Raw genomic sequence first — 13,602 nt, 5'->3', positions numbered from 1 at the left:
ACCTTACTCAGTAATTCAGGAAATCCTTGTGTTTCCCTCTCTGTTTTTTCCATCAGACCTTAAAACTTTGAGCTTGGGTTCTCACCAAAGCTTCCATGTGATCCAGAAGTTTGTGTGACACGAGTGTGAGCTTGGGGTACACATCCCTGCCCGGGAATTTTCCTGGGTGCTCGTGGCCAGTGATGCACAGAGTGGCAGGAGCTGCAGTCAGGACTGCCACATTCACAGTCTGTCCTCTGCTGTATTCCAGCTGCAGCAGAGTTTTGTGGCAATGAGTGAAATCTTGTGTATGAAAGCTATTGCTTTCTGATGTTTGAAATGGTGGTATCTGATAACGTGAGTATGAATTGATTATTGCTATATTAAGCTTAAAACTTAAGTGTAAGGGTCTCCTGTTAATCTCTTTATTTCTTTCATATCCTAGGAGTGCCTGAGACCTGCTCAGGGTTTGAGATCTCTTTCTTAGTTGTCAAACAGGCGCAGAGGAAAAACTTGAGACCACAGCTCAGTGTCCTGGCAGGTCACAGAGTGTTAGTGACTTAATCCAAACTGCATCTTGGTGCCATTTGTTCTTGCAACTGTGTGCCACTGTAGTGGTTACTACAAAACACTGTAAATAATCTGTGAAATTCAGAATCTGGCTGTTACTCGTTACCAAGTGTGTTTACATCACTTTTCAGCTGTTACAATTCCTAGACTTTGTCTTTTTTGTTAAAAGCTTTATTGCTGAAAAGAAGTACTGGGAAAGGTCTTCTTGTCTAATTATAGAATGGTTTGATGGAAAGGGACCTTAAAGATGATCCAGTTCCACTCCTGTGCCATTGGCAAGGACATTTTCCACTAGACCAGGTGCTAGAGCTTCCAGCAAGAGGCACATTGTAAAAGCTTTGTCTTGTTGTAAATGCATGAGATTTGCAAAAAACAATTCTTCCATTACATGTTCTTAATAATTTTGTATCAAATACTCTTGCTAACCCTTAGCAGGCTTTTAGTATGCACATAGATGTTTTTAATACCTCCAGCATTCAGAAGGATTTTTAATGATTTGTTCAATAATTGATGGAGCTTTGACATAATTTAGGCTTTTGTGTGAGATGGCAGGCAGATGAGTAGAATATATTTAGTTGTTTAGTTCAATCATCCCTATCTGTGAATTCTTTAGGTGAAAAGCAGAATGAAGGAATGGAACAAGTGAGAGAACCACTTGGAGAAAATTATCCCCTTAACTGAAAACTGGAGAAAGCCTTAGTTAACCTATTAATTCATTGCTTAAGTGTCTGCAAAGTGTTTTCTGAGCAGTAACAGTCATTACCTTCCAGAATTGTGTGTGGTTATATGGACCTTTATATTTACATTTATTTCCCTGCTAGCCAATAGATTCAGTTTCTCAGCTCATTTCCCTTAGTCTTGGTGAAATAAAACAGAAAACAGGAGCTGTCCTCTTCTTGTCTTCTTTTAAATACTGAAATCCTATTTAATCTTTGATGTTAAATCCAGATCTGTAGACACCAGTCTACTTTGACAGGTAGTAAGAAAAGTACCCTTTAATGGGGAAAACCACACTGAAAATGTTTAGATTTTGTCACCAGTTATATAAAATTGCTGGGCTCTTTCTGATAAAACCAGAAATTTGCTTAACCTGAAGTCCTGGCTTTTAACTGGGAATCAGTTCTATTGCTCACTTACTTCAAAAACAAATAAGCCAAAACTCCCTCAACTCCAAGTCTTTGCTAGGGCACAAGTTGCTACAAGGATTAGGAATTTAATATAATTTCAGTGAAGAAAGGTGTTTGGAGTCTTAAAGTGTAAAAATGGTAAGTATTGGGTACTTCTGAACTAGAAACAAGCAAACAAGCTTGGGATTTTCCATTAAAAAGAATCAAAAGAAGTCCTATTGTATGTGTTTACCCAACCTTGTAATAACACGTTATGATACACTGCTTTTCCTGATCATAGCAAAGGTGTTTATGTAGCAAAATGAATTTGATTACAGTATTTTTGTGTGTAATAGATTTTTTTTTTTTTTTTAAATCCACCAGGCAATCAGCTCAAAAGGTCACCACAGTATCTCTTTCACCTTATCCAGAAGCCAGACAGTTATAGTGGAATATATTCATGACAAAGATACAGACATGTTTCAGGTAAGGCTCTAAAATACTTGGATTGTGTTTTAAAAGCAACATTAAAAAAACCCAGTTCTGCATTATCCTCTGGGTATTCTCTGTGACCTGTGGGGTTTCCACAGTCTGACTTGGCTTTGAAATTTTATTCTGCTCTTTGCAAACCCACACCAGCATCTGTTATATTTTTACTGACTTACTCCTTTAATTGTACTCTGCCTTTTCTCCAAAGACAAACTGTACTGGAGAGAAATGAGTGCTCTGTTTGGATTCATGAATGAGCACAGAATTACACCCACCACCCTCCAGTTAATCACGTAGCTGGAGTAAAAAGGAAGGAGTAGGGCATGGGATGGAGAAAGAGGAAGATAAAAGGAGCTGTGCAGTAGAGGAGATAAACCAGTGATAAATTAATAATAAACTCTTCCTGAGGAGTGTGCAGATCTCTCAGGTGGTGTAGGGAGACTGGGCTGAGTTTCTCTAAGCTCCCATCTATTGTCCAACATGTGCTCAGTATCCCCTGCCTGCATTTCTGTTTTTCTGTATCATTTAACATTCTGCTAACCTGAGTGATTTTCTCGTGCCATGGTTATTTTTATGTATAATAAGAGAGAAGAAATTCTGTGTGAACTTCAAACCTGGGGAACCCAAACATGCCAAACAACCTTTTTCATTCTAGACTGGTCCAGGTCTGTGTTGTCTTTGACTTCTAATTAGAGCATCTCACCAGGAATTGTTATCCCTCTCATTCAACCTTTCATATTTGGAAGGGTCAGCAATTGAGAGCTGTTGACAGAGAGGAAATAACTCTTTGGAGGTGTTGTTGCTTCTCTTGACTTCTGTGTTTTTTTCTATATTAAATTTTCCCAGTGTGACTGAAACTATTAGGTCCAAATAGGAATTGATTAAAACCCAGTCTTACTCATTTGCTGCAGAATGAAGGATTGAACAGCCAGGGTGAACTGAAATAGGTTTTTCTGTGTTGACTAGTGAAAGAAAAATGTAACCCATCCAGTGGGGTGACTGTGTGATGCTTCTTTAGCTCTTGAGTAGCTACAGTAAAATTTTTTCCCTGTATATAAATTTCGAAAAGCCATTTTTGAAAGCTGGATTTTTTCCCTTCATGAGTACAGTAAAAAATGAATAAAGAGTTGCAGAACAGCTGCTTTTTCTGGGCAGATTGTAAGAAAGAGATGTCTGTCTATGGCATAATGTCCTAGTGGTGGGTACAGTTTTTTTGGGGGGGGATAAGACACCATTTCAGTCTTTGGATGTGTGGGAGTCCTGCTGTGACCTCTGGTGCTGTGTCCTGGTTCAGGTTTCTGCTCTCTGGCTGTTTCCTGAGGACTGCATTCCATGCACTGGCCTGCAGGGGCTGATGCTGGGGAGAGTGGAAACAGATTGGTCTGGTGGACTGTGGCAATAATTCCCAATGCCAGAGCAATTGAAGAGGTTTCCACTATTTATATGAGCCATTAAGTGTTAACTGGTCTCATGAATCTGTTGGAGAAAAGTTACTTGAGGGTGTTTAGTGCAGCCCTGTGGTACATGGTGACAAAATTCATGTCTGTTAATCCACAGAGTAGAATTTCATTGTTGGTCAGACAGTTCTTGGAGTTTGATGTTTTCTTTCAAGTGTGTGTTACTGGCTTGTGTAGGGTGTGGAGGTTGAGAAGGGGATAATAATTCCTGGACCACAGGATTATCCTGAGCCTTGAAGCCCCACTTTGACTGCAGTTAACATGTATTATCCTGGGCAAATCATGTGGCTTTTTGTTCTTTATTCCCACTGTTGTGCTTCTTGAGCTGTTGTTCTGTTGTGTTGTTTATAGTTTTGGTTTTTTTTGTTTTTTTTAAATGTAACTATATTATGAAATCTTTGTGTAAATGCTGCTATGCACCTTTGTCTCAGTGACATCCAGGTCAGATTTCTTCATTTAATTACAAAAAGAATGTACAAATGTGTTCCTCTGGCATCCCCCATACTCTGTGCTCCAGCATCCATGTGCTGCTATAAATGAAGATTTTCTTCAGAGTTTAACCATTCTGTTGATGATGCATTAGGTGAATTCAAACCTGTTCCTTCATGGTTTGATGGGGTGAGAATGGGTTGATTATACCTGTTCATACCATTATAAAGAACCAAAATGTGCAGCTCCTACCCTAGATAGCTACAAGTTTATACAAGAAGCAGGTACATTCAATACGAAGCATTGATTTTTTTTCTGAAGACTGGCCCTTCAGAAGATGCAGAATCCAATTCTCGCTTTCACCAGAGTGAAATTCTTTCGAAGCCCAAGAACCTGCAGCTGTTAAACTCTGCTGGCAGGCTTTTCCTTGTCAGGAGCAGTGTTTTACTGACAGCAGCAAAGCAGGGAGTGCCTGCCTCTCACAGCTTTGAACAATCACCTGCAGAGGACACAATGCTCGCTGCCTCTGCAGCACCTGGCACATTGATGAGTTCTTGTTGGAAGTAACTTAGGGAAATCATACGACACAATTAACAAGAAGGGTCCCAAAATACAGCCTGAAATTTGCTAGAAAGAAGAAAGTCTTCTGTGCTGTGGAGAAAAATGAGTAATGAAGTGTGTAAAGAGCAGCTCTGAATAATGGACTTGGTCTGTAGTGACTGCAACAGCAGATGAGTTCAAAGTTTTGGAGGGTGGATGTTGACAGCATCAAGTTTTTCATTTATTCCTTAGGCACTTGCTTTTCAGGTAATCTCAAAATCAAATTCTTGATTTAATACAGAGCTTGAGAAAACTGCCAGATTTTGAAGGCCACTTCAAATAAATTCAAATGCTGAAAAGTAGCACAGTGCATTAGACTGATCCTCTAGAAGGCTTTCTCAACTGGAAAAGGAAAGAAAACCAAATACTTAAAATATTTGATTTCGCATAGACATGTGTCACAAACGAGATAAGTACTTAAATGTTTATATAAAATACATATCATTTTGAGATTTAAAAAAGCACATAGATGCTTTGTTTGTAGAGCTTAATGGTTATATCCAAACAAATTTGAATTTCATGGTGAGTGATTAGTGGGATGTAAGAGGCTGGGAGCACACATTTGTGTGCTTTGTCATCCTTTAAGGAAAAATGAGGCAATTTTTTCTCTAATTGCATTTAAAAGCTTGGAGAGAATGATCTATTTCAGAGACTGCAAGAGGCAAAAACTTGTTATGAACAAATTAATTTCATATTTGTTATTGACTATCCTTTAAGAGACTCCACATACAGTGAGAATAGTCAAAAGTTATTCATGAGGTTCCTGCTTCTGCTGCTCAGTGCTGCCTCTTAGCAGGAATTGCTTTGGATGGGAAATAGAAGCCTGGTAGAAACAATACTGTAAAAGGAAGAGGGATATTGCTTTGTAAGATTTAGCTTCAAGTTGTCAAGTTATATAAATCAGAAATATCCCATATTAAATAGTTTCTAAACTCTTTCTCCTGGGTATTCTAGTAGACACTTACTGTGAGAAATTGAAATGTACACTTTTGATTAGGCCTCGTTGAGTATTTCCTGTGCAGGGAGCTCATCCCATTTTCTGCTTGTGCTGAGCCCTGTGATACAGAGGCAGTAACTGGATGTGTCATTGGAGACATGAATTCTGACATGTGTTAGAGTGAAACCCTGCAAAGCAGAGCTTGAAACAGGAGAGAAGTACAGGAGAGATCCCTGCACTATTTCTATCAATCCCATCGTGACAGGGCTTAGGTGTGGATAATATTAATTTCCTTGACTCTTGAACAATGTTTCTTTAAAGCAGGTTTAGTTTGCAGAGATGTTTGTTAATGATGGAAGCATACATGGCTCCCCACAGCTGGCTTTCAAGAGCAAGATCTGAGCAGAATGGAACTTCTTGGGGGACAATGAGATCACATTTAGTGAGGAGGTTATTTAATACCAATGTAGCTACCTGATACTGAAGGTAGTTTTGTGTGAAGAGTATTCCTAATTCAGTTTGATCACAAGGTGTCTGTAAAATTAATATTCTGTTCCACTTCTTGTTCCTCAGCTCCACTTTCCCAGTTAAGCTCAAAGTTGGTGTAACACTAATTTGCCTGTAGAAATATTGATAAAGCCTCACTGTTTGTCTGGCAGTCAGATCCTTCCATCCATGCAGTCATGAGTTTTCTGTCCCAGATGTTTCCGGATTTAAAATTTAAAATTTTTAGCTGTCAAGATAGAAAAATATTCCTGTCTCCTGATAAGTGTGTTTCCTTTCTGCTCAACTCAAGGAAGTTTTTTTAATTCTGTTAGTCATGCATGTGCATTATTAGGAATAAATTTCATCATATGGTGGGTTTTGCCTGAAAACTCTTCTTTCTGGGACTACAAATCCTGAAAACATGAAGGTGGGTAGCTCTGTGTTATGACATATAAAAATAACCAAGTTCTGGATCTAAAAAAGTCCTTTATTTTCATAGCGAACATATTTGGAACTGTAAAATGTGAATTAAACTCATCAATCCAAGCTAGTATTTTCTTAACTGACAGAATGTAGTGGCAAGCAATTTGCTGTGGTTGGATGAGGAAACAGCAAGGTGATAATACTTTTTTTGGTGACAATACTCTTATCAAACCGATCAGCTGTGTTGATTTATTTCAAGCAAACATGAACATCCCTTGTGGTAAGCAAAAATTTGTCATTCCATATTTGTGATGTATTTCTGCCTAGGACAAATGTGGAAATACATGTTAATCTCTGGTTGGATCTTGCCATCCAAAAATTCAGCAGACAGAAATATTAACCTGGTAAAACTGTGTCCTTAATACTTCATATTTCTCTGGGTATTTCTAGTTATACCAATATCTTAATTTTTTTGCAGGTTGGGAGGTCTACAGAAAGCCCCATAGACTTTGTAGTAACAGATACTATTTCAGGAAATCAAAATAATGATGAAACCCAGATTACCCAGAGCACCATCTCCCGATTTGCCTGCAGGATTGTTTGTGACAGGAGCCCACCATACACAGCAAGGATCTTTGCAGCTGGCTTTGACTCGTCTAAAAATATATTTCTTGGTGTAAGTACTGCTAATAATGATGGTATGAGCAAGCTCTGGTTTATATTCTGTTACTTTCAAGCCCCCAAATCTCCTTGTACTGGTTGGGAACTTGTACTGTCATTAGACTTTTATTACTCTGATGCACCAGCTGCAGTGTTGAGTAGAAACTACAGGTTTATGTGCCTGAGTTATCACCAGCAGAGCCTCGTGGTCATAATTGTCTTCAGCAATGAAGCTGCACTTTAGTAACTGTTAGTGGGTTTTCTTTAGGTTGGTTTGATGTATTTCTGGTAGTCACTGTGACTGTCACACGTAGGAAAAAGCAGCCAAGTGGAAAAACCCCGATGGCCACATGGATGGATTGACAACCAATGGGGTGCTGGTCATGCATCCCAAAGGAGGATTCACGGAGGAGTCCAAGCCCGGAGTGTGGCGGGAGATCTCCGTCTGTGGGGATGTGTACACGCTCCGGGAAACCAGGTCTGCTCAGCAGAGGGGCAAGCTGGTAAGTAGCTAAAATTAATCAAGGTGTAGTTGTTTTCCTGGCTTGGAATGGCAGCAGGTACAGGGTGACTGTTCCTGAGTAGTGGGCACTGCAAGCAGCTGAGTGTGTGTGTTACAGCAGATTCTGCTCTTCTGTTACTGGTTGTATGGGAGAACACTCCTAAGGTCCTGCTAATGCCACTTTTCCAACTGAAATAGCACAGAGTGTAAAAGCTCTGTAAACTCTGCTCTGGAGTCTCCATCTCTGAAATGTTCTCCTGGGACATGTGTGGAAGCTGCTGCATGGGGAGCTGCCTTTGCAGTACTGCCAGAACCAGTCCACTTTTGTGCAAAAGCAGTTTGAGTAAGGCAGCTTCTGTTTGATTTACCTGCCACTGGGAAGATAAGAGCAGCCCTGGAAGTATATTCCTGTTTTCTCCTGTGAGGCAGGACGGGCTTTGCCTTTCCCAGAAGTGAGAGATTTCAGCTGCCAGGGACCTGTGACACATAAAACTAGGAGAGAAGTTCACTGAACTGACTTTGCAACTCTGCCATTGGCTTTGCAGAAAACTGAATGCTGAAAGAGTTAGGGGAATGGAGTTGGGCTGTTCTGCTTTCAGCAGACACCCTGCAGGACATAAATTGCTTTGTCACACTGATGGTGGCGGGCAGATGTTGCCTGGGGACCTGGACAGATGATGTGGCAATTGCAGCCTTTGTACGTGGTTAGCAAAACACCTTTTTAGTGCTGCTAAAGAGAGGCACAGCAAAACAAATGAATCCCCTCCCTGCATCCAAAATGACTTGAATTCTCATTTAAATAAAATTGCATGGCACACTGGTATTGATGTGATCAGTATTCGTTGATTGGGTTCATAAAACCAAATGCAGGCTGTATAATGAATTGAACACGTTGCATATGAGGGAGCTTTTTGCTTTGCTGTTTGTGAGGGAATTATCTGAAAGGAGCATCAGATCAAGGCTTCTCTCATCTCTACTTGAAACACTACATTTTTCTGCTGGAATTACTTTGCACTGGTGACCTCTTATCTGTAGTCTGTATTGTACCACTGAGGTGTTTTGTGCAAGGATGATCCACAGTTAATCTGTGAATTTAAACTGGATTAAAATGTAAATGCTAAATTGGTTGTCATTCATAGTATTCTTAGGCAGATGTGATGATTTCATGTGACCTACTTAATGTATTTGTTTATATTTGGCTGTTTGTTCTGCATTAGTCGTGTTTTCAGCATCCTTTCTGTGCATAAAGCCAGGCAGTAGGTCTGTTTTTATTTTTAATTTTACAAAGCCTTTTTAATATATATTCATCATTAATGAACTGATAGCAAAAGCACGGGTTGCTTATATGTTTGTGACATTAAAATAAGGAATATTTCACTCAAGTACAATGTGTGTTTGGCATAATCCCATGAAAATGATTTAAGTACCTGCTTTTAATCAGAGAGAAGCCTTTAGGCAGTGCACGCTGGGGCTGTGTTTGCTTGGAATACCTCATTAAATAAAAGGCCTAATGAGTGGGGTGGGTAATTGTTCATAAGCTGAGCCTGTGTGGCTTCAAATTTGTCACCTGAGAAATTCAGCTGGTAATTCTGTCTGCTGCAGTGCTAAGCTGTGCAGGTACCTGTGCTGCTCATGCCTCTGCAAAATGCTTGACCCTTGCCACAACCCCAGAAAAAATGGTATCTGGCCTGTCCTGGGTAGCAGTTTTTAGTCCAAAAAGGACTTTTTTTTTACTGTGTGAGCAGCTTCTGTCAGTCTATGTGGACAAAGACTTCCAAGGGAGAATTTGCTAATGCAGCCCTCAAGGAATGGCATGTCTTTTCTTCAGTCTATCAGGACTTACTGAAATATGACAAAGGCACAGAGAATCAATATTGGAGTAAAAAAACGCGTGCTCAGGGGCCCACTGTGTATAATAATTTGTATTTCAACTGCAAATGCAAATCCCCTGTACAAGCACAGGGTAAGAGAGCAGTGCTCGTTATAATCCTGGATATAGGTTAGGAGGTGAGGTGGATTCAGGACAACAAGAAGACAAAATTAAGCGGCATCTGTGGAGGTTAATGAAAGGCGATGCGGTGTCTGTAAAAGCTGTCAGGCTAAACGGCCTCCCCTTGTGTCCTGCCACCAGGTAGAAAACGAGACCAACATCCTGCAGGACGGCTCCCTGATCGACCTGTGCGGGGCCACGCTCCTGTGGAGAACGGCGGACGGACTCTTGCACACCCCGACGCAGAAACACATCGAGGCCCTGCGGCAGGAGATCAACGCCGCCAGGCCGCAGTGCCCCGTGGGCTTGAACACCCTGGCCTTCCCCAGCATCAACCGCAAGGACGTGGTGGAGGAGAAGCAGCCGTGGGCCTACCTCAGCTGCGGCCACGTGCACGGCTACCACAACTGGGGCCACCGCAGCGACACGGAAGCCAACGAGCGCGAGTGCCCCATGTGCAGAACCGTTGGCCCCTACGTGCCCCTGTGGCTGGGCTGCGAGGCCGGGTTTTACGTGGACGCCGGGCCCCCCACGCACGCTTTCACCCCCTGTGGACACGTGTGCTCCGAGAAATCCGCCAAATACTGGTCCCAGATCCCGCTGCCTCACGGGACTCACGCGTTCCACGCCGCCTGCCCGTTCTGCGCCACGCAGCTCTCCGGGGAGCACAACTGCGTCAAGCTCATCTTTCAGGGCCCCATCGACTGAGAAATCGCTCGGCAATGACCACAATAAAAGTTTTCTTTGACGGTTTACTGTGAAGATTTTTGCCACTAACTCTAGATTTTACCTTTTTTTATAATGTTATTAATAGGGGTGGTAGGGTGGGGATGGGGGAAACGATGAGGAAATGGAGGGACCGTGGTGGAATTGGGATACATTGATACCTGAACACTGACAGATATCAGTGGTGTTGCATGCTCAAAAGCAGCATATTCATGGAGTCTTCTTGGTCAAATTGTAGTATATTTGTAATTTTTTATTAGTACCCTGGATCAGAAAAAGGTGTCTTAAATGATTTTTTTAAGCTAAGATTTTTTAATGGGAAGGTTTTTTCTTCTAAACTTTGACAAGCCTTTAAAACCTATTTTTCAAATCTAGAAGGAACATACAGAATGTAACTGTCTTTAATTTACAATATAATTTAACTTGAATAGTTTCTCAAGGAGCAAATACAGAATGTGTGGACAACCATAGGTGAATGTTCACTAGAGATAATTGGATACGTAAGAGAAAAATTAGCTGCTTAAAATGTAGAGGATAAAAGCTATTAAAATATCTATTATGGTATAACACAGCTGGCCAAAAAGGCATCAAAGATTACTTGAAACTGAGGAAATCCTGTTTGCATTGATTTCCTTTCAGTGTAATAGATATCCACTGGCTATTAAGTATGGGAGATGGCTGATTTTTTTTTTTTAATTTTTTTTTTTTCTCCATTTAACCTGCATCTGGTGAAACCACTTTACTCTTTTCCATACTTAGCTCTGGGGTTTAAGCTGATGTTCTGTCTTTGTGTAGTCTGGCCTTTTTATTTCTGCTCTGATCGCCCTCAGTGCTCCTTACCCAGCATCTTTGGGCGTGTGGAGGCCTCAGATTCCCAAAATGGTTTTGTTGGAAGGGACCTTAAAGCTCAGCAGTTCCAACCCCCTGCCAGGGACACCTTCCACTACCCCAGGCTGCTCCAAGCCCCATCCAGCCTGGCCTGGAACTCTTCCAGGGATCCAGGGGCAGCCACAGCTCCTCTGGGCACCCCGATGGAGCCAGAGACGTGTCCAGGCTTTACTGCAGTGATGAGGAGGTGGTGCCACAGCATGACACGAGGTTTAGGTACAGCTGGTACAGAATTCATTTACATAAACCTGAATTCAGGAAAGCACTTAGTCTGTGTTTAAATATAAGCCCACGGCTGGGACTGTTTAGATTCTCAAGAGCTTCAGTGCATTGTGGTTATTTGCTGTTACATTTGAAATAAAAGAAAAGCAATTTAAAATAAGTTATTTTTTAAGCTCACTTTAAAGCATTTTCACGAGAAGGGAGAGCATCATTTCCAGTTCAGCTGAGCATTTTTGTTCACTTTTCAACTTGCTGCCATCTGTCACCTTTTCTTTCGCAGATTGAGTTGTGTTTGTATCTCTTTTTTTCCCCCCAAATGTTTGCAAATCAAACAACATTCAAATGTAATCAAATACATGCACCAGGGTGGTACATCTGAAGTGGATCACCTGAAATTCGTGACTTTTTAAGAGAGCTGATAAATGTTTGCTATGGAAATAATTAAATCAGAATTTCATATGAGGTGTACCCTGCCCACTGTTAGGCTCATTTCACGTAGAGTGATAACTCTTTGATTTGTGGGGTATATATTTTCTTTATGCTTTCTGTACTCTTGGTATCTGAGGTATCAATCTATCCAGGTTTAAAAGGAAAAAAAAAAAAAAGAATTTGGGAGAAATCTATAACATCTCTAGATGAAATTGATCATTCAAGCTCAGTTCTGTTTAATCAACTATAGCTTTTTGCTATATTTGTGCCCTTTGTATAAATATATAATTTATATGATTTTAATATATTCTGTATATATATATACTTGAATTGGCCTGTTCATATTTTGGTTGTAAAATTGTTTTATAGTTAACCTTATAAACATTTTACATGTCCCTTGCCAGTGGTGATGGGATGGACTTTGTCTGCTGCTGTTTTTAATATAATTTTGCTGTATACATGTTCAGCATTTTAATAATTTGAAAATAGCTTTACTTTTCTTTCTATGCTTTTGCTGTTAAAAAAAATATATATATATATAACTCTGCAGCATTTTTTTTCTAAAAGCCCCAAACTGTACAGTTTTTTGTCCCAATCAGTGATTGGAAACAGGAAAAACTTTATTAACCTACAACTATATGCTTCTTCCTAGTGCCTTTTCAAAGAGATCCTCTTGTGATTCCATATTCCAAGTCCTTTTTCCCACAAGGCAACCTTGGGGCTCATCTCCACGAAGAGGGGGAAGAAACACCTTTGGCCTTCAGTTCTGGACGCAGAGGTGCCTCTTCCTCGCTCCTAAGCCCGTGCAGGTTCCTCGGGTCCCCCAGGGCAGCGTCATTCCTGCTTAGCAGATACCTCATCTGGGAGAGGCAGCCTCACTCCTCCCCTCCCTGCTGGACTCTGGAAATCTTCACCTGCTCCCCGCAAGAGACGCTCTGGACACGCCTGTGGGAGCTGCTCCTGGCTGGATTCAGGCCCTGGAGCTCCGTGTGCGGCATTCCCGGCTCCGCTGGCAGCCCCCAGGCTGAGCTGGGCTGGCTCTGCACATGGTGATGTCTCCTCTGAGCCCCCATGGATTCACCCACCTCCCTCCCCCAGCTGCTTTACTCCTTCCCCTGGCTGGTGCAGTTTAATTGCTGCTTCAGGGCTTCATATCCCTTCCTGCTCCCTGTGGAAGGTGAATGTACGGTGTTGGAAGAATCCTCACTGGAAACAGAGCACACCATCAGGCTTGCTGTGTTTGGCTGTGTGAAGCAGAACACTGGCTAATGGTTTGTATCCAAGGGAAGTGTCTGTTTGAAACTGTTTAAACAAGATTTTTTTGGGGTTTTTTTTTGCTGTCAGCAGTTCTGTATAACACAAGGAATACTGCAGGAAGGAAGAGTCTCAGAATCCCAGAATGGGGAAGGCTGGAAGCGACCATGGGGGCTCATCTGGTCCCACCTCCCTGCTCAAGAGGGGCCATCATGGAGCACAGGGCACAGGATTGTGTCCAGACAGCTCTGGGATATCCTCAGTGAGGGAGACTCCACACCCCCTCTGGTCTCTGTTCAGGGAAGTTCTTCCTCATGTTCAGGTGGAACTTGTGGGCATCAGTTCCTGCTCGTTCCTCCTGTCACAGAGAGCAGAGCCTGGTCCATCCTCCTGGCACCCCTTTTAGATATTTATACACATTAATTAGGTTCCCTCTATCGTCTCTTCTCGGGGCT

At 41.6% G+C, this 13,602-nt stretch overlaps 1 protein-coding gene across 1 annotated transcript in view; it reads left to right on the top strand.

The window, feature by feature from the left end:
* Positions 1-13,390, top strand: part of PELI2 (pellino E3 ubiquitin protein ligase family member 2) — a 67,242-nt gene extending 53,852 nt beyond the window's left edge. The window contains exons 3-6 of the mRNA XM_005528553.3: positions 2,040-2,141; positions 6,955-7,152; positions 7,451-7,639; positions 9,770-13,390. Of these exons, the coding sequence (XP_005528610.2) occupies positions 2,040-2,141; positions 6,955-7,152; positions 7,451-7,639; positions 9,770-10,336 (1,056 nt within the window). The 3' untranslated portion in view covers positions 10,337-13,390. The remainder of the gene's footprint in view (positions 1-2,039; positions 2,142-6,954; positions 7,153-7,450; positions 7,640-9,769) is intronic.
* Positions 13,391-13,602: the final 212 nt, after the last annotated feature.

This window comes from Pseudopodoces humilis, chromosome 7 (assembly GCF_049639895.1).
Source record: "Pseudopodoces humilis isolate 2021_Gansu_Grassland_sample_001 chromosome 7, ASM4963989v1, whole genome shotgun sequence".
Lineage (NCBI taxonomy): Eukaryota > Metazoa > Chordata > Aves > Passeriformes > Paridae > Pseudopodoces > Pseudopodoces humilis.
Note: the sequence above shows the minus strand (reverse complement) of the source record. Positions and strands in the feature narration are given on the sequence as shown.